The following is a 21,181-nucleotide window of genomic DNA, read 5'->3' on the forward strand; positions in this document are numbered from 1 at the left end:
ACTTCGTGGTGAAAGTCAAGATACCTCTAGCAGCCTGAAGACTGAGGGTTTGGAACGGAAAGGTGTGACATAAAAGCATAACTCAGAAACAACTGGAACAAAATTTGGTATACACATGTGGGAGTCAGAGACCCCTCATACTGCAAGGGATGCAGTTGACTATGAGATTGTGACATGCAGAAACGTCCGGAAACGATCTTTCCTTTAACAAGCATGGTTAGAAGAAAATCCGCAACTGAGCTTATGCTCAGTCTCTAATGACATCGATGTCGACAGGGTGTTAAGCCCAGTCTTCCTTCCTTTTTTCCTTGAATTTGGGCGTCTAATTGGCTAACTTCAATGCTAATTAACTCGCATATGGAGCAACATATCGAATTTTTTTCTTGACGATTATCCCTTTACACAAACTACCCTGCAACGCACTTACAACCGTTTCAGGCTGTTCTGACCATCCTGTATATAAGTGTGAAATGTATGTGGCGTATGAGTGCGCAAGCGAAGCCACGGACAAATAGCTAGTCTTCCATGAACGCAAACTGAAAATTTACGCTTTATGCAGCAGAATGTATATAGATCATTAGTGTCCTCCCATTAACTCAACGTGAATTTACGTGACGTCTCAAAACAGAAACAGAAGTGAATGAATGTTGTACTTTTCGACGAGCTAAAACCGAAATTTGAATTGGAGAGTGATATCAATCGCGAAATTCATTGTAATTGCCTGTTTCTAAAACTGTTCCAGGTCATAACTTTTTATAACTGTTTAGTATTAGCATTAACTTGTGGACACGGTATTAAAATGTCTCTCAAGAAATAGAACCTTACACAAAATCAAACAAATTGAGACAGCGTACTTGTAGAAGGAACCTTAACGCACTACGTAGAAAGCAGGCAAGGCATCCCTTATCAATGAACTAGTATTCGACTTGGGAGACTTCCATACAAACTGAGAAAATAGGTTTTGGATTACTTACGTTCACAAGAGATTCACCATCGTCCGCAGAGATAGTATCGTTGCCAAAGTAGAACTCCCTCAGCTTGAGAGCTGCTTCCTGTTGCTGCTCTGCAGTCGAAAGATGCAAACAGGGTGCCACCGACTCCACGAATTGGCTGTTGAGTATCTCGATTTTCTCTGTGTTGTTCAGTATTTGGAAACCTGTCGGACAACGATAGATAAGTGTTTCCAGTAAGACAGCGGTACAGATTTAACCATCCTAAATTCTCCTTATGCAGCCAAGTAGCTGAGAAGAACAATATACAGGAGAATGGAAAGGAAAATTGAGGATGTTTTAGATGACGATCAGTTTGGCTTTAGGAAAGGTAAAGGCACGAGAGATGCAATTCTGACGTTGCTGTTGACAATGGAAGAAAGAATAAGGAAAAATGAAGAACGTTCACAGGATTTTTCGGCCTGGAAAAAGCGTTCCTCGATAGGCAAAGGTGACAGATGTTTGAAATTCTGAGAAAAATAGAGGTACGCCGTAAGGAAAGAAGGGTAATACACAATAAGTACAATTGCCAAGAAGGAAAAATAAGAGTGAAAGACAAAGAACGAAACGCTCGAATTGAAAAGCGGGTAAGACAGGGATGTAGTCTGGCCAGGCAGCAGTCGAACATTTTCTGTATCCAGAAAGGCCCGTACAGGACCTGCAACATGCGGTCGTGCATTATCCTGCTGATATGTAGGGTTCCACAGGGATCGAATGAAGGGTAGAGCCACGGGTCGTAACACATCTGAAATGTAACGTCCACTGTTCAAAGTGCCGTCAATGCGAACAGGAGGTGACCGAGACGTGTAACCAATGGCGCCCCATACCATCAAGCCAGGTGATACGCCAGTATGGCGATGACGAATACACGCTTCCAATGTGCGTTCACCGTGATGTCGCCAAACACGGATGCGACCGTCATGATGCTGTAAACAGAACCTGGATTCATCCGAAAAAATGACGTTTTGCCATTAGTGCAACCAGGTTCGTCGTTGAGTACACCATCGCAGGCGCTCCTGTCTGTGATGCAGCGTCAAGGGTAACCGCAGCCATGGTCTCCGAGATGATAGTCCATGCTGCTGCAAACGTCGTCGAACTGTTGTTGCAGATGGTTGTTGTCTTGCAAACGTCCCCATCTGTTGACTCAGGGATCGAGACATGGCTGCACGATCCGTTACAGCCATGCGACTGCTAGTGACACGAGGCCGTTGGGATCCATTACGGCGTTCCATATTACCCTCCTGAACCCACCAATTCCATATTCTGCTAACAGTCGTTGGATCTCGACCAACGCGAGCAGCAGCATGGCGATATGATAAACCGCAATCGCGATAGGCTACAGTTCGACCTTTATCAAAGTCGGAAACGTGATGGTACGCATTTCTCCTCCTTACACGAGGCATCACAACAACGTTTCACCAGGCAACGCCGGTCAACTGCTGTTTGTGCATGAGAAATCGGTGGAAACTTTCCTCACTTCAGCACGCTGTAGGTGTCGCCACCGGCGCCAACCTGGTGTGAATGCTCTGAAAAGCTAATCATTTGCATATCACATCATCTTCCTCTCGGCTAAATTTCACGTCTGTAGCACGTCATGTTCGTGGTGCAGCAATTTTAATGGCCAGTAGTGTATTAGAAACATCTCCCTAAAATTTTTGGAAACAATTTGGTCAAATCAGAAAACCTTAAAACTCTCACCACGTTCGTTGGAACTTTAGTTAAAATAGAGGGCAGATCTGTGAGCAAATTTGCCGCTGCCCGCTGATCGTAAAGTATAACAATGTCAAATAAAATGTGGCGCATCGTGATCTGTAGCCACAAGCACCACACCTAGGAGGGTCCTCTCGTCGGAGCAAGAAGCCATGCCTCATTGGGATGTGGCCTACGAGAAGACGAGTAAAGAGAACGTCGTGCCATCTGCGTGGGCTTTACTGGACGGAGCTTGTCTGTCATTTCCAGCCACTCATCTTCCCATCGACGCATAATGACCCTGTACCTCAACAGCGAGATGAGAGCATGTGGGGGGGATGGCACACTGAAGTAACCGAGAAACAGGAGACGCCTCTTTCACTGATACGTCCTTGCTTTCGTTGGCACGTGCTTCCTTCCCAGGTATATGTAGTCGGAGGAGAGGTCCTGAATGTACCGGTCTACTTTTTCAGGTGGATACAAGCGTTGCAGGATCTGAAGAGCATTTAGGAAGTCGGAACAGACGAGGAATTTAGCAGGAATGGCACATCTCACCTGCTCCAGCGCCCTCAAGATAGCGGATAGCTCGGCATGGAATGCAGTGAACTCCAGAGCAGTCGTATCTTGAGTGTCCCATACATAAGGAACTGGTTGGATTGCCTGAGCAGCTCATCACATAATCTGGCACATCTGCGATCTTTTCCATGACGTGTTCAGTAGTTTTGTGGCCGGAAAAGAGCGTTGTGGCACGTATGATAAATAAAATAGTGATCTTGTTTCGACGTGCCTCAAAGCGCTTCTGTAATAATTGTGTAATGACTTATTTCTAGCTGACAATCTATCATTTACAGGCAAGAACAAAATGTCTGCTGTATTTGTGACAAAGTAACGTTTGCTACTAGAAAGTGTTCAATTACGCCTTCAAGAGAAAAGGCATATTTCTTATATTTTAGCTGTAAGAGAGGGAACCAGGATAAAAATGGGCACCATATAAATTCTACACTAAGTGTTTCTCCAAACTGAATTTACAGACGAATGCAAATGAACGTCATACGGTATTTGGAGTTCCGATAATTTAGAGGGAGCCCACCAACCATACAACTGACAGTTGTTCCTCCTATGAATAAATGAATTTCCATGAAGAAAATAATCTACAGTTGTATAACACGGTATACCCTCTTCGCCCTGTGCCTTTCGACAATCAACTTTCTGTTCCTGAGTCCTCAGAAAATGCTTCTGTGAGCTATCGTGAAGACAGCAGTGCTTTCGTAACTGAACATGGAGATACCCTGCTCTCAACTGCCAGAGATGCATACTTTTATCCAAGAACATCGACCTCTGATGCGCAAACGGTTTTTTCCAAACTGTCCCATACATTTTTTAAAACTTGAAAGAAAACGTCATATCGAATCGGAATAAATTAATCTCCCTTAGAAAATGAAACATAAATGAATACCAGTGATTAGCAATACTTAACTACGCAGACTACAATTTCCTTCGTCGAATTGCGTGTAAACCAAAATAAGAAGTCTATATGAATGCAAGATGGACTCAGCTATAGACAAGGGGACGTGCTGTAGGGCAATGAAGCTGGCACGAAAACAGTGCCCAGCAGAATTTCGCAGGAGGCCTGCTCGCACCCACGCGTGGCACCACACAAGATGGTTCGCCTGGAAAGTGCATTGAAGGGGGCCAGCCTCGTGCCAGGCGACGGAAGTCACAATGCAGATTGTACTTCCAGGCTGGACAGGGCAACAGAAACTTTTGCGAGTGAGCTGTGTGTCGACAGGTGTGCATGCCAATTCTGGTAGAGTCCGAGAAGGGCGGCTATTGTGGTCAGAAATGCAGGCAGTCAGAATTTGTCGAAATACATGGGGCATTAAGATAATACCTTATATAGTGGAATGGGAACAAGGAACCTTTGAAATTCGCGAAACAAAGACACTGAGCTCAGGTCCTGCAAATCTCGATTGTTTAAGGAAGTGTAAAACAGCTACCACTGGTTAATATAAATAATATATAAGTGTGAGTAAGGGATATGGCTGTGCTTACAGAGGTTCACTTTACTGACCAGCACATAATGACAGAGAGAGGGACACAGGTTTGGAGCACCAAATACAACGAATTTTGTAACTTGTTAACCTGTTGTGACTGGTTGCCTGAAATGAGAGTAAGGAAGGGGTACCAGAATGTTTTATAACAACTTCTTACTGGTCTTCATTGACAGTACTTACCGTTCAGTCCAACAAAATTGTACGAGAGAGAACGCACAGAAGCGAGTCTTCCTTGTTGGAAGCGCACTGCAGAAGGATCCTTCTTCGGAGTTCAACGTCTAAATAGACAAAATCCTCTGGCGGGGTTCTCCATGTGAGGAGCTCTCATTTGGCTGAGTTGAATGCAAGCTGTTGATAGGGAGCCAATTACCGGTTTCTCAACCACTTCAGCCACCACTTTCCAATTACGGGTCTGGTGACATCCAGCCATAACAGCGAGGTGAACTGTAAGGAAGGCTGAGTCATTTTTAGTGAAGTTAGAGGTTCATCACGCTTTCAGCTCCAACCACAGATGCAAACGGATACCCTTCTGTAATGTTTTCTATCTTTATATAGTAACCTTCAGCCTTTGGATTATGACTTACATGAATATAATTGTTTTATCCTGATATGCATTCATTTGAATCACAATCCACTTCCCTTGTCTAGGTTAGCCAAAGCATTAGCTTATTATTGCCAATGACTGTTAAACTTATCCTGTTATGTGTAATAAATCATTTTTAATTCATTCGTGTAATAAACTAACTTCATTGAAATACCACTTTAATTTTGTAATAGAATATACTATTTTGTCATTACTTTGGTGGGTAGTGATTTAATTATTCCAATACAGAGCCACGTTAATATATTCCATCAAACATTCAATATAAAAGCAGATCCCACCTCTAATCCCAAAATGACACAAGGGGGGCTCAATCATCTCATCAGGTATCTAGAACTTCCGAAAAAATAAGGAAGAGGTTATGGAATCGCAGTTACAGCAGTGAAAGCCTCTATATAGCTCCGTGAAAGTTACAACATTTCACACTAAAAATAAAGAATCTGAGCATGTTTTAAAACCCAGAAAAACTTCACATTCTGCGAAGACGCAATTAGTCTGATGCAGGCGTTGAATACGAGGCACGTCCTGATCAATGCTGACTGTTCATCGACGCATCGAAGAGAAGTCTTCGAACACAAGTTTAATAGCAGTAGTTTTACGTAATGGAAACGAGCTTCCTTCCTTTCCTGTGAAGTAAGCCACCAATACAAAAGAAACACGTACAAATACGAGAAACATCATGACAGGAGTAGACTACATATGATACGGTGTGGCCCAATAGGCCTATTTCATTTTGGTAACTGTAGCTTAAATTTAACTACGATAAACAGTAGCTAAGGTATCTGGGAGCTCGTTGGCACATTCATTGATAGGATTGTACTAAGTGACATATCTTTCGCCGTCTTGGAGGAAGCTAACAGAACCCGAGTCACACACTGCAAACTTGCTGTCTCTTATGTATGTCTGCTATCTCAAACACAAGATAGATAAACTACCTTTAATTTAACTGTAGCACACTCGCAACCAATGTGAAACTCTATTGCAAAATGTGGTTAAAAAAGCTATCGAATTATCAACTACTTCAGAAAATTCGGTCAAGAAAATTTACTTTAACTGGTAAATATTCTCAGCAAATTTAAATAAGAAAAATGATCAAAAAATTATTAATAGTGCTTAAGTTCAAAGGGAGCTTTCAACATCGTATTCTTACGCTGTTTATGACGGCAAGCTTTTGCCGTAAACGTGAACTTCTGAAAAACATTTGTAGACACAAACTTATCACTTATATTTACTTGAACAGTGGAAACAATATACTTGTTAAGGTAAATAATAATTTAAAGGCAATTAACTTGAATTATTCTATTTTTGGACACTGCATCACATATTTCGAAATACTATGCGAACTCTCTGACGATTATTTAAAAGGTTAACAAATATAAGAACTGCCTTGCTTTGAGAATGTATATGTTGAGATGCTGCTATTGAGATGAGGTTGCTGAATATTGATGTCGTCACCTCTGAGACTGGGTGACCATTATTACAACAAGCCCTTCTGCTCGCAGACGCCGTTGTATTCTTAGTAGCTATACTCAGTAACTCAGTATTGCCATTAATTTTAGCATGGAAAGTCTTGGACTCCGCAAGTCAAGTAATAGAGACGATTTTTCCCGTCATCTGCCGTTACCACTTTCGATATTTTGGCTGGCCGCACTAATTTTAAATTCTCAACATTATTCAAGTTAGGACGGAACTAGACGGGCGTCAGCATCCTTTGCCTACCAAACTGGCCTACGCATCTGTGTTTTTTTACCTCGTGCACACGGCTCGGCGTCCCATGGTATGCTTGTTTGCCATAAGGAAAACCCACAGCGGATCCCCTTCATAACTACATCTACATTATCTTACTGATCGAAAACTATTAATCCTGAGATAACATCCGTCAGTTTCTTTTACAAAATGAGGATTAATGATCAACTTAAATCTATTAACATTTATTGCATTACATATCTTCATTAAGGTATGTTGCTTGATGACGTTTCGCAGAGATCGTGGCTTCTCCCGATATGAAAATACTGTTGGTATCAGAACTTTCTCACATAATTCTATTTTTTACAAACTTTGAAAAATTTTGAACATAAATTTAGGTTACTTTACAAGGTTTACTGTTACTGCATTTACTATTGCAGCTTAGCGAAATCGTAGGTCATCTAAAGTTGTTGATCCATCGTTGAGGCTGCACTGTAAACAAAAACGCGCAGCACGTATCTGGCTGAATTGCAGCTGTTGAAACAGACGGCGCAAGACGGCTTTTTTTCATGTTTTCGCAACCCTGAATGGTCGCACATTGTTTAATGAAGACGCTAACTGCACCAGAGCGAACAGCAATGGGAACAACATGGACCGGCCGTTTACACCTGGCGCCGACGGAAATTTCTAGTTTCGCCCCAAGTTTCTATCTTTATTCGGTGTAGAGGGTATAGTCTTGCGGAATCGGCTAAAGCTTTCTGAAGTGTCCTTTATTTAGTAAGTAGACTATCACTGAGTCAGCTTCGTTCTCCTGAGTCAGCTCCCGTATATGTTTTTCGGCTGAGTCCAAGAATACGTATTTAGTAAACTACCCACTCATTGCATCCATTGCCACACGGTTCACTGAGATTAAATACCTAACAGCGTAAAGTCCGAAAAGCAATAGCTCGTTAATTCAAGACGACCGATAGTTCCTTGGCAACACGACCAGACTTGGTTTTCTTTCAGACACTGAATGGGCAGCGACCGTTATAGGCGCACAATTAATTCTCCAACAACATATAAGCGTTAGATCCGGAACATGTAAAAGCAGTTATGCTGCAGCACACAATCCATTGCTCAATAATTCAGATAGGAGAGATGAGTGAATGACCGTCGTTTAAGTTGCTAGATACTAGTAGAGAAACAGATGCAATAACCTGTGCAGTTGTCTCACATTGAAGTAATGTAGATTACCGTTGTAAGATTGAAGTACGAACCAATCTCTCCGGAAGTGACTCCAGTCATGACGGGCACTCTGTGGAAACGACCGTCGATGAGCGTCTGGACAGAAGACTCTGTGAGGAAGGCGCCTTCGATATTTGGTTCGACGTGTGGTGACCATACTCCGTAGCTAAATAAAACCTTCAGCTGTAACAAAAAATAGACATTAACAGAACGTATTCTTTAATATCAGTATAAAAGTAAGTCTTATTGGTTACGAGAAATACGTTTTATTTATAGGAAAGAAGTTGTGGTCTGAAACATGTTTATTAAAAAGAAACTTACATCGGCAGATTAACTTTCTAAAGGGAAGTGGGCTGTTACAACCTCACAATGAACAACTTTACTTCGATTTTTTTGCGGTTCGGTAAAGATGTATTAAATGACATGAGCAAAAAGAAGAAAAAAAGCTGTCGCACGGCCTTATTGACTCCGATATTCCAATGTTAGCGTCAGTCCGTAAGTGGGACGGTTTGTTATTCCACGTTGGCACACTTCCTTCACAAACTGTGAATGTTATTTGAGGAAAACTATCTAATAAATGTCCTAGTGAATTTTCTTGGTACACTCGCCACGTTAATTCTGTAATAAAGTCAAACCTTTCGAGAGTACCCACCACTCTCATTGTCAGGTAAGCAACTGACAAGTAACGGAACCATATAGGTGTAGCTGTACTGCCACATCAGTGTGGTTCACTTACTTGTTCGACGGTCAATTGTTTAAGTGATAATGACAATATCGGCAAGAAGTGCACAGAGAACATTTAACAAAGGAAATCGGTCGCGAAAGACTTCGTAGTTAAATTATCTAATAAATTTTTGCTGTTTAATGAAGCTTTGTGATGAAAAGTATCCGAACACAACTATGTAATATGGCATTGGTCACTAGAGGTCACGGGAGGCGGGAAGTATTGTAAATACGTAGCAGTTACAGCAGAATAGGTGGTCAGGAGAACTCAGTGACTTCGAACATGGTCTACCCATTGGATGTTACTCAGGTAACAGTTTCGGGATGTTTTCCGTGGTTATGATGTGGCTGAGCACTTGAGATACCGCTAAATGTGGAAGGGTATGAATGTATTTTGTAGCGTTACGTACTGTGGGCAGTAGAGGTACGGTTCTCAGACATGATTATATTAGCATGACAATGCACCTTGTCACAAAGCAGTGTCTGTGAGGCAGTGGTTTGTGGACAGTACATTCCTGAAACAGATAAGTCGGCCCAGAGTCCAGACCTGAATCCACTGGCACATCTTTGCGTTGAGTTAGAACCTCGACTTCGCTCTCGACCGCTGTGTCCAACATAAATACTTCCTCTGCTATCCTCTCTATAGGAAAAATGGAGTGCCACCCGTCCACAGACAAACATCTCATTGAAATTTTCCCTATTAGAATTCAAGCAATCTTAAAAGCGAATCGTGGACACACCCCATATTAACGTCCATTAATACGTGTCTAGATACTTTTGATCACAATGTTTGTGTAGTGTATCTTTGTGTTGTTGTTACCTTAGCGACCCAATGCCGTGTATGGATCACCATATAAAATCTGAAGTGTCCTCACTTCCAAGCGGCACCGCAAAGGTGTTTAGGTTTTAAAAATCAGTATATCAGCTAATAAAGAAGTTTATTTGTCACATGTACTCCATTTATTAGTGAAATAACGATGATTATAACTTTCTTACCATTAGCATTCGAATCTGTTGTCTTGAATCGAGTGCCAGTATAGCAAATACGTGCACGGATTATGTTAGCTACTAAGGTGGGTGTGGATGTCACAGTTTTGTTTTAGCCGATATGATTTTGATATAATTGTGTGTTTAGCTGTAGGAATGTGTAGATGAAGTCACACATTCACAAGAATTTTCTTGTAATAGCAGCAATAATAGTGATAATAACAGTAGTAGTAATTTTATTGAATTTACCTTGGATCACTCTTCCATCGATATTGAACATGTCATACTGTTACATTATAACCAGAAAGAAGAACGTAATTCATACATACAGGTGTTTAGATTCTCACACTTCAGTTTGGCAAGTGTGGGACAAGTAGCTGTTCGTGGCCTTATGTTAGGAACCGTTTTGAAATCTGTCTGAATTTAAAGAAACTCTGGAAAACCTAAATGAGGATGACAGGATGGAGATTGGATCTCCATCTTCCCTAATAAAAGGCCAGTATGTTTAAAACAGCATATTTATTTACTGTCTGCCTGAGAAACGTGGCCGGCCGCGGTGGTCTCGGGGTTCTAGGCGCGCAGTCCGGAACCGTGTGACTGCTACGGTCGCAGGTTCGAATCCTGCCTCGGGCATGGATGTGTGTGCTGTCCTTAGGTTAGTTAGGTTTAAGTAGTTCTAAGTTCTAGGGGACTGATGACCACAGCAGTTGAGTCCCATAGTGCTCAGAGGCATTTGAACCATTTGAGAAACGTGTGTAGAATGGGGGACACACATGACATCAGCGCATTTGATGGCAGGAAAATGTTGGGTAGGCACGGTGTGGGACATGATATCTAAGAGACTGTGCAAACGTGAGGATCGACACATGCTGCTGCGACGGGAGGCTATCGTCGGAACAATGTGCTGCTGACAAATGTCGCCATTGACAAGTGTGGATTTTAACAATGGATAAGCAGGCCACAGTACAACAAATTACCAGTCCATTCAATGCTGGACGACAATCCACCGAGTAGCCGTACAATCCTCTTTCTACGATGCGGAAGCTGCTGTCATACACGTGTATAATATTTCAGTATAATACATGTATCAGCTTTGTTAACAATCTCCTCCCGGTTTATAGGTATATAATTAAAACATTGGGCATACAGAAAATTACACCAGTCGACGAATTGAAGGCTTTACCCTTGAAACCTTTAATAGAGAATGTTTAAAGTCTGCCCATCTCATTGCTTCTGTTAAGTATTACCGATCTCAATACAGAATTTCAACTATATGTTCTGTCACTTTACATTGAGAAAAATTATCTTTCCTCCAGCTTTTATATAGTAGTTACGTATAATAGCTGCGTCGTCTTTGTTAAGATCGTCTATCCTTCGCCTGTCATTCCCTCTCTTTTTAGTACAGTATTCTCCCAGTTCCATTATGTACAACTGTCAGTCACCCTCCTTTTTAGTTGAGTGCTTCTATGTGTGGTATTGATTCCCTCCACACCAAATATTCCTTTAAACCTACAGCCTTATACAGCATGCTCACCTCAAGTTTCAGCCTCGTGGTTATAAAACGTAATTCACTTATGATAAATAATCAGTACTGAAACACAGCAATGGAACCAGATTTATAATACAGATTTACACGTACTTTACAGGCAAATAATGAAAACTATAGACAAACAAAGCATAGTTTACAACCTTAGTTCAGTGCTGATTGTCTAGAAGGTATAGTCATGCACAGGTCAACCTTTTTGTATTCTTATTGGCCTAGTGCTTAAAAGGAGCTAATCCAGATGGGTTAGATCCACATTTTTGACAGCATTGTTCCTGGCAGTAGATCCATTACAACGTCCATTCGTCCAGTTCCATTTTGTTGCAAGAGCGCATTTGCATGTTTAAATAATAAACTGCAGTAACGTGTGCTGATTTGGAGAGCGGAAATAGGAAGCCTGACCTAGTGCGCAGTCATGTAGCAACTGAAACAAAAGTCTTATTATGAAGAGATACGTTTCGATTATTTTAAACCATCTTCAGTGGTCAGATTGTTTTGTTGTTTATTTGAGTCTTCTTTGTCTTGCACGTGTATTAGTTGAGTATTTGCACACAGCATTTTCACTTCACTTAACGCATGTACAGTTCTTTGTTAGGAAGTAATACTGCCTTCTCGCCACTTTGTGTAGTTTGTTTTGCTACAAAACAAACCACAAGGTGAAAGTGCTATGTGCACATGCTCAGCTGGAAGACGAAGAAGAATGGAATAAACAACAAAAATACCTGACCACTGAATATACTTTAAAATAAAGTGAAACGCCTCTGGCCATCATAAGACTTATTATAGTTGCTGAAGACGTCAGTTAACCTATGTAACTTGTATGTGTGCAACTGCGGAAAAATAGAGGCCGAAAACGAAGAGGACAAAATGTATGTGATGCCGAACGGTTATGTTTTTCATTGTTTGAAGATAAGATGAACAAATTAAGTTAAAAGAAGTAATTTTTATTTCAAAGAAGCGTCACCAGCTTCTATGGTTAATGTGGTAGTAAATAACTACAACCACGCGAGGTACACTTTAGCAGTAGTTGACTGTTTTATGTAATTGTAGCTAAAGTAAGTCTCTCAACCCGTAGTCCGACAGCCAACCACTAGGATTACGGTCTTCTCTCCTAAATTTACGAGATGAGAGCTTACAAGTGGCGAACCGTGACACGATGCAGTTTTCGGATTTAGTAATCTCGGAAACGAACTGTATTGAACTACGCAAGGCAAGAACGTGGTACGTCCCAAGTGCAGGAAGTACAACGGTTTCCGACACCTGAAGGAGAAGTGTAGTACATGTGAAACAGCGTACAGCATCAAAGAGCAGATAAGAAAACGAATTCATTTGTACGACACACCCCAACACTTCGACGATGGAGTGCAGCGAGTTATGTTGTCAAGCAGAAACGAGTGAAAGTGTCGCACAAAGCTTCACTGATGTAGAGGGTTGCACGCAAAATACTTGCTTTAGACATGACTGAGTAAAAGTGTAGTTTTTGCGTGTGTTTCGGCTAAACTAATGCGTTATTTCAGAAAGTGAGAATCAGTCTAACGAGGCTAAAGTAGTAAAAGTCATGGAGGAACAGGCCGAAAAGGTTAAAGAACAAAATATTCAGTTACACAAATTGGGAACACAAATAAAAAAGGCAGACACAGATTCAGAAATCACAGAAACGTCAAGAACAAACAGAACAGCGACTTGTCTAGCAAACGTAACAGTAGATGTGGAAGATAATAAGGCAGAACAGGCACTTATGCGGAACTGAAGGCCAATTGCGTTTAGAATATCTTACCAACAATAATAGGGGAGAACTCGTCCTACTTGGAAGAAATACAGAAAGAGAGAGGAAAACCAAGCTGAAATGAGACAAGTAAAAACTGTGCAAGATGAATTCGTCACTGATGGAATCAACGGATCGAAACATACGAGAAATGGAGTCGCAATCGTAAACTAAGAATCCTGCAGGCTGAAGCAGCTGCGACGGGAACGCGGAGAACTGTAGCTATCTCAGCACACAGCTAACTATTGTGAAAGACGTGGTGAGAAACGTAGCAAAAAAGATAACCGAAACTGGTGGTAGAATTGAGGTGGAAATCACCAAGGTCAAGACGGTATCAGCAAGGTCTGCTGGCACTGTGACAACTAGCAACAATAACTTGGATATCTTCTTAATGGAGAAAGAAGCGACGAACCTCAATGAGCGATGTCGGCTCAAGTCGAATCTTTGGGCCGTTTATTTGTCTGATTTAGTGGCATCTCGATAGGTGGTGTGATTGCAGTGTAGTGTCTCTGGAGTTATAGTTCGCGTGGCGGTGTGAAAAACAAGCCCTGCGCGCCGGCGGATTTATTAAGGGACGAGTCCGGGAGTAGGACGCGGTCTGGTGGTGAGCTCTTTGAAAAACATGTCCTGCACGCCGAAGTAGCCAGTGTGCGTCTTTGAGGAATCGTCACAGTTACTGGTCGTCTCCGGTTGTATTCGACTGCCGTAATTGCGTATTTGGCTGTCCGATCGTTGACAGAAATTTTAAGTTTTTGGACTGGATAGCACTTCCTGTGTAATGCTCGGTATTACGCACCTGTCTGCTCACTCGGTTCCTGCCCATTATTGCTCTCTGAGATTTTTTGCAGTTTAATTTGATGGAACAGTTACCATACGGTTTATTCAGAGTACGTTGGAGTATATTTAGTTTCAGTTATGTGATTTTGGAAATTATTGTCTTTTTTTTTTGGGCCAAGTTGTAGCGTAAAATTGAAAGATTACTTAGTACTTAGGGATAGTTTTAAAATTTGTTGCATCTCGTTTATTATTTTATAGAGATATGTATTTTTCTCAAAATGAAATGTTGTGATTTTAGAGGCGATTGTTAACATGTGTTTGAACTGTTTTAGATCCTATTGTGCAAGATTAAGACCTTAATGTATTTCTTATTGATTAAAAGGTTCTTCTAAATACAATCAATTACAGAGGTAAGGCTTATGCATCTTTTTGACACCGATTGCATTAACGGCCCCTTGTCAGACCTGTATTGGTAAGGCAATACACTTAGTGTATGTTTTCTGGACTTTATTTTGCTCACTTCGTTTTGTCTGGTTCGAGTTAGCCTTGGTCTCTGAAATACATTGGCGTGTGGTGTTGTAAATTTATCTTGTTTTAAACTTCCTGTTATGTTAAAACGTTTAAAGGCATTTCTAGATGCGTAGGTGACTGAATAATTCTCTGGCATTAGATTCCAAATGCACTTTTTGGCGAGTAACGTTAGAGGAGGCTTTAGTTATCTTGGCCTAATTTATATGTGCTTAGGGTAAGGCATTCTTTTTGACACCTTTTGCTGTTTGTGTTACCGAAGTTTGGGCCCTCGCTTGATAGTAGACGTACTTGCCGCGACCGGGAGGCCTGCTGTTGTGGTACCAAGGTATTTGAGGTATCAGCTGGTATTTGTGACGGCGTCGCACCGTGGTGCTCAAGTTTGTTTATGTCGGTTGTCAGCACATTAAGGTGAGTTTTATCAGCCTTTCTCTTTATCACCTAAAGATTATTGTTCAACGTCTGCCTGTGTATGTAGGTGTCATGTTTTCAGGTTGTTGTGAGCTTCCTATTCAGTCAGTTATACTTGACTAGAAGAAGGGATCGGTTGGTAGGACATATTATGAGGCATCAAGGGATCACCAATTTAGTGTTGGAGGGCAGCGCGGAGGGTAAAAATCGTAGAGGGAGACCAAGACATGAATACACTAAACAGATTCAGAAGGATGTAGGTTGCAGTAGGTACTGGGAGATGAAGAAGCTTGCACATGATAGAGTAGCATGGAGAGCTGCAACAAACCAGTCTCTGGACTGAAGACCACAACAACAACAATACTTATTTCACTCTGATTGCTAGTGAGCCTTATTGTATAAGTCTCCTACGGCAGCGCTTTGCATACTAAACTTTACCTTATATGAAAGTTATTTTTTAAATCTTTAATACTTTAACATAACATCACTATGTGTCATATTAAGATTGTTTCATTTTTGATGAAAATTTTTCTGTTTTTGAACAAAATTTGTCTATTGTTCCACTTTTACAGATGTAAATCGTCTGTTAAGGCTATTTGTGTCTACCTATCTTAATGCCAAGATTGTCTATTGATAACATGGAGAATGTGTTTCGCAGAAATCTTTCATTTAACTGTAATTAAATATTAAATGTAAAGTTACAGACAAGGTGCTCAATAGTTTGATATTTTCTTTTTAGTTTTAAAAAAAATATTTTTTAAACTCCATTATGCTGCCATTAATTTTGATTATTGGTTCATCTTAAGTGGTGAATTCCAGAGCATGTTTATATTGGCACGTATTGTTAATGTTCTTTGTTACAGTATTATGTTTACTAAAAATAGGTATGAATCTGAAAATGACAAATGATAACTATTGTGGGACTGTCCTTCGAGGTCTTGTTTTCCTATCCCGCCCTTCTTCTAACTGTTGAAACAAGTCTGTCATAGTTGTGCCGAGTTGGCACTTTAAAGATTTGCAGAGTTCAATGTATTTGAGAAATGAGGAAGTGTGCACATCTGTACATGTGTGTGTGTGTGTGTGTGTGTGTGTGTGTGTGTGTGTGTGTATGAGTTATCGCTTGCACCAATATGATACGTACCTCGTCCGTCAAGAGAACGGAGTTATCAACGACCAGGTCCGTTGCGTCGCGAGAACGCAGAAATTCAACCAGCTCCTGTGAGTCATTCGTTTCCAAACCAAGGATGGAGCCCAGTCGGAAAGCGTTCCAGCGGGCCTGGTCCAAGCGATTTGGATGTCCGATGAAGTTGCCGCTCTGAATAATGATCCTTGAGAAGAGTCCTGTGCGAATTCAGACTTATGTAAAACAACGTTAATAAAAATCTTAACACGAGACGTAGGAGATAGCTAAAAAGTGAATGGTTATTTTGGAAACTACAGTGTCCGCATCTCATCATCATCATCGTCACAGCCATAATCATTATCACAACCGTCTTTTAGGATTAGGCCTTTTGGCCTCTTCCACGTCAGAATCGTTGACGCCACTGCTCTAAGGAACTGTTGGGTCTTATAGTTCTATAGCATTACTTATCCTGTTATCAGACATGTGTCAAACATGGTCTTTCCAAATCAGTCTATGTTTTTCAACTGAAGTTGGAAAGGGTTCAACATTAAGTTCTTATCTGGTCCAGTAATGAATAGCACACTCTGCAGTGGAGGAACTTCATCTCTAATGAAACGATTCCTCATCATTGATCAGCTGTTAGAGTCCAACATTCGCTACCATACAGTAGCAAAGGTAAAGCTATTACTTCATAAAGTTTAATTAATATCATTTCAGTGCAATATGTTTTAATGTAAGTTGTGTGGTTAAAAAATGTCTGGCCAATTTTAAATCTCCGTTTTCTTACTTGGGACATTTAAAATTCCAACGTAGATATTTAAACTCTATTACCTGTTGAATTGTTTGTCCATCTATAATAATTTTAGCTGTAATGAGTTCCAATTCTTGAAATTCCATTACCTTTGTCACATGTTTTTTATTGTCAATATTATCATTCCTTGTTTAGTGTCTATTTCATTAAAATTATGCACTGCAATTTGAACCTTTCCTTCAGATTGTTGTACTATGAGTTGATCATAAGCAAGTAACAGCATCAATTAAAATTATCACCTCTGAAAGCGTCTCTTAATATAATCAACCATTTACGAGTGACATTATCAATGTAAACACTGAACAGGGTGTGGGCAGTTAGCAGCCTTTTGCAACTACTTAATTACCACTGGCAAATTCTGCCCTAGTCCTTACAGTAAGGATCTTCATTATGGTATTCTTTTTTTTGGTTGAATTGCTGTAATTAGACGTGCGAGAGTTCTAGTTGCCTTCAGTGACTCCGGTATCGTTTAGAGTTTAACCTTCTCAAACGCCTTTTCAGAATCGATAAAAACATAATAAGTTAGTAACCTAATTCTCTTCTTTCTGCAGTTACTTATGTCAAAGTGAATAGACGGTACATGATCCTCCTTTCCTAAAACCGTGTTGTATCTCCAACGTATGTGCTTCCGCGAAGGCTATTAATCTTTATTTATTTTCATGATTTCATCATACAGATTGTAACAGAAATTTAGCAAATTTCTTCCTCGGTAATGGGCGCATTGTGATTTATCGCCTTTCTTATAAGTAGCGTATAAGAAAGCTTCAGTTCTTTTATCTATGAGATATTTGCTCTGCTAGCAAACATTCATAAAATTTTAAAGTCATTCCTTTAGTTAATCAGACGCATATTCAATAGGTTTCATGTTTGTACTACCTGTGCACAGCGATTTTTTGTTTTTTTTTTCAAGCACTTTTTGCAGTTATTCCATCATTATCAGATCTAAAGAGTAATTGGTATTGGCGTTTCTTTCTGTAACTTCTTCAGTATCAGTCCATAAGCATTTGAAGAACTATAAACACTCCTTTTTGGATATTATATTTAAGAAATCTCGTTCTTTTTTTTATTAAAGTAATGCTGTATGCATTGTTTTGTCTTCCATGATTATCATGTTATACTTTACTCACGTATCTATTCTAAGTTTCCTGTTTAATTTTTCGTATTTATTTCCTTCCTGAAATAGATTTGTTTTTACAACTCTCTATGTAACTCATATTATTATATAATGACTAGGTTTTTATATATACGCTTCTTCATTCATTAACTCCCTAACATGGTCTTTCCAAAGCAATCGTCTGGTTTTAGAGTATTTATTTTTCCTCGTTCCTAACGCGTCAGCGGTTGGTTGCGTTATAATTTCTTTAATAGTATTGCATCTTCCACTTATGCTGTTAGTTTCTGGTTTCATTGGACAGTTCTCATTCAGTATTTTGTCAATATCTAAAATTTTAAGTACAGGATGCAGAGTACAATGATAAGAGTTTATGTAAATTGATCTTGTCTTGATTTTGAGATATGATATATCTACAGTTTGCTTAATACAGCAACAAAGCTACCATAAAAGGTGGGCAGATAGTCTATGTCTTTCACACTCACAAGGTGATAAATACGCTATATATTCAATACAAGCTAAAGATAGCTATTTCATTGTGATGCATGCTCATGAGGATTTCGACCGAAAGCCGATAGTTCTTAATTCATACATTGTTTATTTAGTTTTATCATACGATATAAATAAGATAATAATGACAGCAATTCTCCATAACTAATAATTTTTAGCAATTTCCGCTTCATATAACGAAGATCTGAAGGGGGATGTGGGTAACTGTGATCGAAACTTCACTTTTCGATTTTGTTTGTAGTTTACTGACAGCTACTTTCCAAAGTCTCATTTCCTAAAAAACATGGGAAGTAATGAAAAAAATCTACGTTGTTTGATGTTTACTGGCCACTCTCCCTTTCGCAACTGTTTGTGGACTAAAAGTTTCTGAAAGGCAAAAAACTGATTCCTGAATGTGTAATGAATGCTATCAAACCCACTTTTAGGTCCCTGGCATATCCTGGCCTTCTAAGGAAGTGTGTTCAAGGCAAAACTCAAAATGAGTTTATGAATGCATTTATCTTGCCCCTAGAAAACATTTTCATGATCTTAAGTTGTAATAATTGAAACATATGATGCAGTAATTGGTTTTAATCACGGAAACCGTGTTACAGCTTTTGAGCTTCAGGGCTGGCGTGTTCACTGTTACAGTTCTTGAGAGAATTGACCTGCGTCGTTTGTCTAGAGCTGAAATGTCTGTCCAGGATCTAGCAAAGGAAAGAACACGAAGGAAAGAAGTTACAAGACAAATGTTGAGGACAAAGGAGATCCTGATCACAGTTATGGAGCATTATGAGAAGGTGTAATTGAATGAAATATAAGTTTAAGCTTTAAATTAATTTCTCAGAAACTACATTTTCTGACCTTTGTGTACCTTTTCCTCAGAACACCTATGAGATAACGCTTTAATATTTGGCCCATGCACCTCTCAATGGGCAACAAACAAAGTTGCAGATCTAAATTTTCTAATGTTTTGTTTAAGAGAGATGTGTAAATAAACGTGATGAAGTTCCTATACCGATTCCCATCAAAAACATGAACCACTTTATAAAATCTTTTTTCATCAAAGGTATTCAAAACTCCTTACGTATAATAGTTTATATCGATGTAGGCATACTACAGATCAACTTTCTCAATTATTGGTTTAATAGGTTATGAGGAAAAGAATTATTAATAAGTATAGATGTATAAAAATTGATATTTCTATACCAGTTTTTAAAAACGAAGGAAAATTTTGAAAATTGGATTTGAAGTTGCATATTACTGTTAACAACAACCACATAAAATTTTAGTTATTCATCTTTAATATCTTAGGCACACTGTTTGATAACAAGGGAGAATACATTTAATGCATGTCCCCATCTCACCCTCTCCGTACAGAAGTGGTACATTTGAAACGTTTCTTGGAGCTTGGAACACGTCTTGCGAAGCCGCGCTTGGTCGCGAGTACTTCACGCACTCGCTGTGCGGCGTGCGAAACAAATTAGGCCGCAGATTCAAACAGAATCGTTTGTTGGTGGATCCTATATAGTATCATATCTATCTAAATAGGGCCTCACTAGACCTGTGACATATAATTAAAATTGTCACTACTCCTGTACCGCCAATACCTGTTCTGTACCATTTTAACTACGCTTAGAAAGACTCATAGGCGGGCAACAATGCCCCCAGGTAGTTTATAGTAACTCGCAATATTTCCTTGCGAGCAGTAAGTTTTTATTGGTCGAATTAGAGCTCCCAAAGCTGTTAGTTTCATCATCCAACGCCATCTCCTCACGGTGGTATGAGACTTCCGTATACTAGAGGCTTTAAAGTAATGCAACATATTTTTCCCTCAGTCAGTATCGGTCAAAAAACGTAGTTGTTGTGGAATGTGGAGGAATATTCCAACTTCAAGATCATATATAGTTTCAAAATTGCAGAGGTTCGTTCCAAGCAGAGAGCTGCCATTGAATTTCTTTTGGTCGGATACCACTGCGTTGCAGACATTCATAGGTACTTCCAGAATACTTACAGAGACCTGACAATGAACAAAAGTAAGGTGAGTCGTTGGGTGAGACGACCGTTCTCTTTGCAACAAGAATGCGGCAACCTGTCCGATCTCCCGCCAGCCAGCTCACCACACACAGCTGCGACTCTTGCAGTTTTGGAATGTGTGGCCATTCTCATTTGAGGTTATGGACAGATCACAGACAAACACCTCGCTACTCAACTAGACGTCTCCGTTGGTAGTGCTGACACGCAAGACCACCACTTGAGTACTCAAAACTGTGTGCCCGCTGGGATCATCGCCGCCTAACGGAAGGCCAGGAAGGGCAGTGAAAGCCATCTGTGCGGAGTTGCTTAAGCTTTACGAGTCTGATCGTGACAATTGTTTGTGGACAATCATCATAGGCGATGAAACATGGGTTCATCTCTTTGAACCAAACGACAGTCCATAGAGTGGCGCCACACCACCTCTCCTCCGAGGGAAAAGTTCAAAGCCGCACCTGCAGCCGATAAAGTCATCACGACTATCATCTGGAACTCTCTACGGTCTATTCTGTTTGATGTCCTCCCTCATGATGCAATGATCAATTCTGAAGTGTACTGCTGTCCTTAGGAAAGCGAAGAAACGATTTCTGGGTGTCGGTCGCCACAAAAATGCAAACGAATATCTCCTTCTGC

General features: G+C 40.2%; 1 protein-coding gene across 1 annotated transcript in view; it reads right to left on the reverse strand.

Moving 5' to 3' along the window:
* LOC124606874 (juvenile hormone esterase-like) overlaps window positions 1-21,181 on the reverse strand; it is a 122,870-nt gene that overhangs the window by 17,644 nt on the left and 84,045 nt on the right. The window contains exons 5-7 of the mRNA XM_047138966.1: window positions 16,122-16,321; window positions 8,279-8,429; window positions 975-1,156 (exon numbers count right to left, since the gene is read on the reverse strand). Of these exons, the coding sequence (XP_046994922.1) occupies window positions 975-1,156; window positions 8,279-8,429; window positions 16,122-16,321 (533 nt within the window). The remainder of the gene's footprint in view (window positions 1-974; window positions 1,157-8,278; window positions 8,430-16,121; window positions 16,322-21,181) is intronic.

This window comes from Schistocerca americana, chromosome 3 (genome assembly GCF_021461395.2).
Source record: "Schistocerca americana isolate TAMUIC-IGC-003095 chromosome 3, iqSchAmer2.1, whole genome shotgun sequence".
NCBI classification, from domain to species: domain Eukaryota; kingdom Metazoa; phylum Arthropoda; class Insecta; order Orthoptera; family Acrididae; genus Schistocerca; species Schistocerca americana.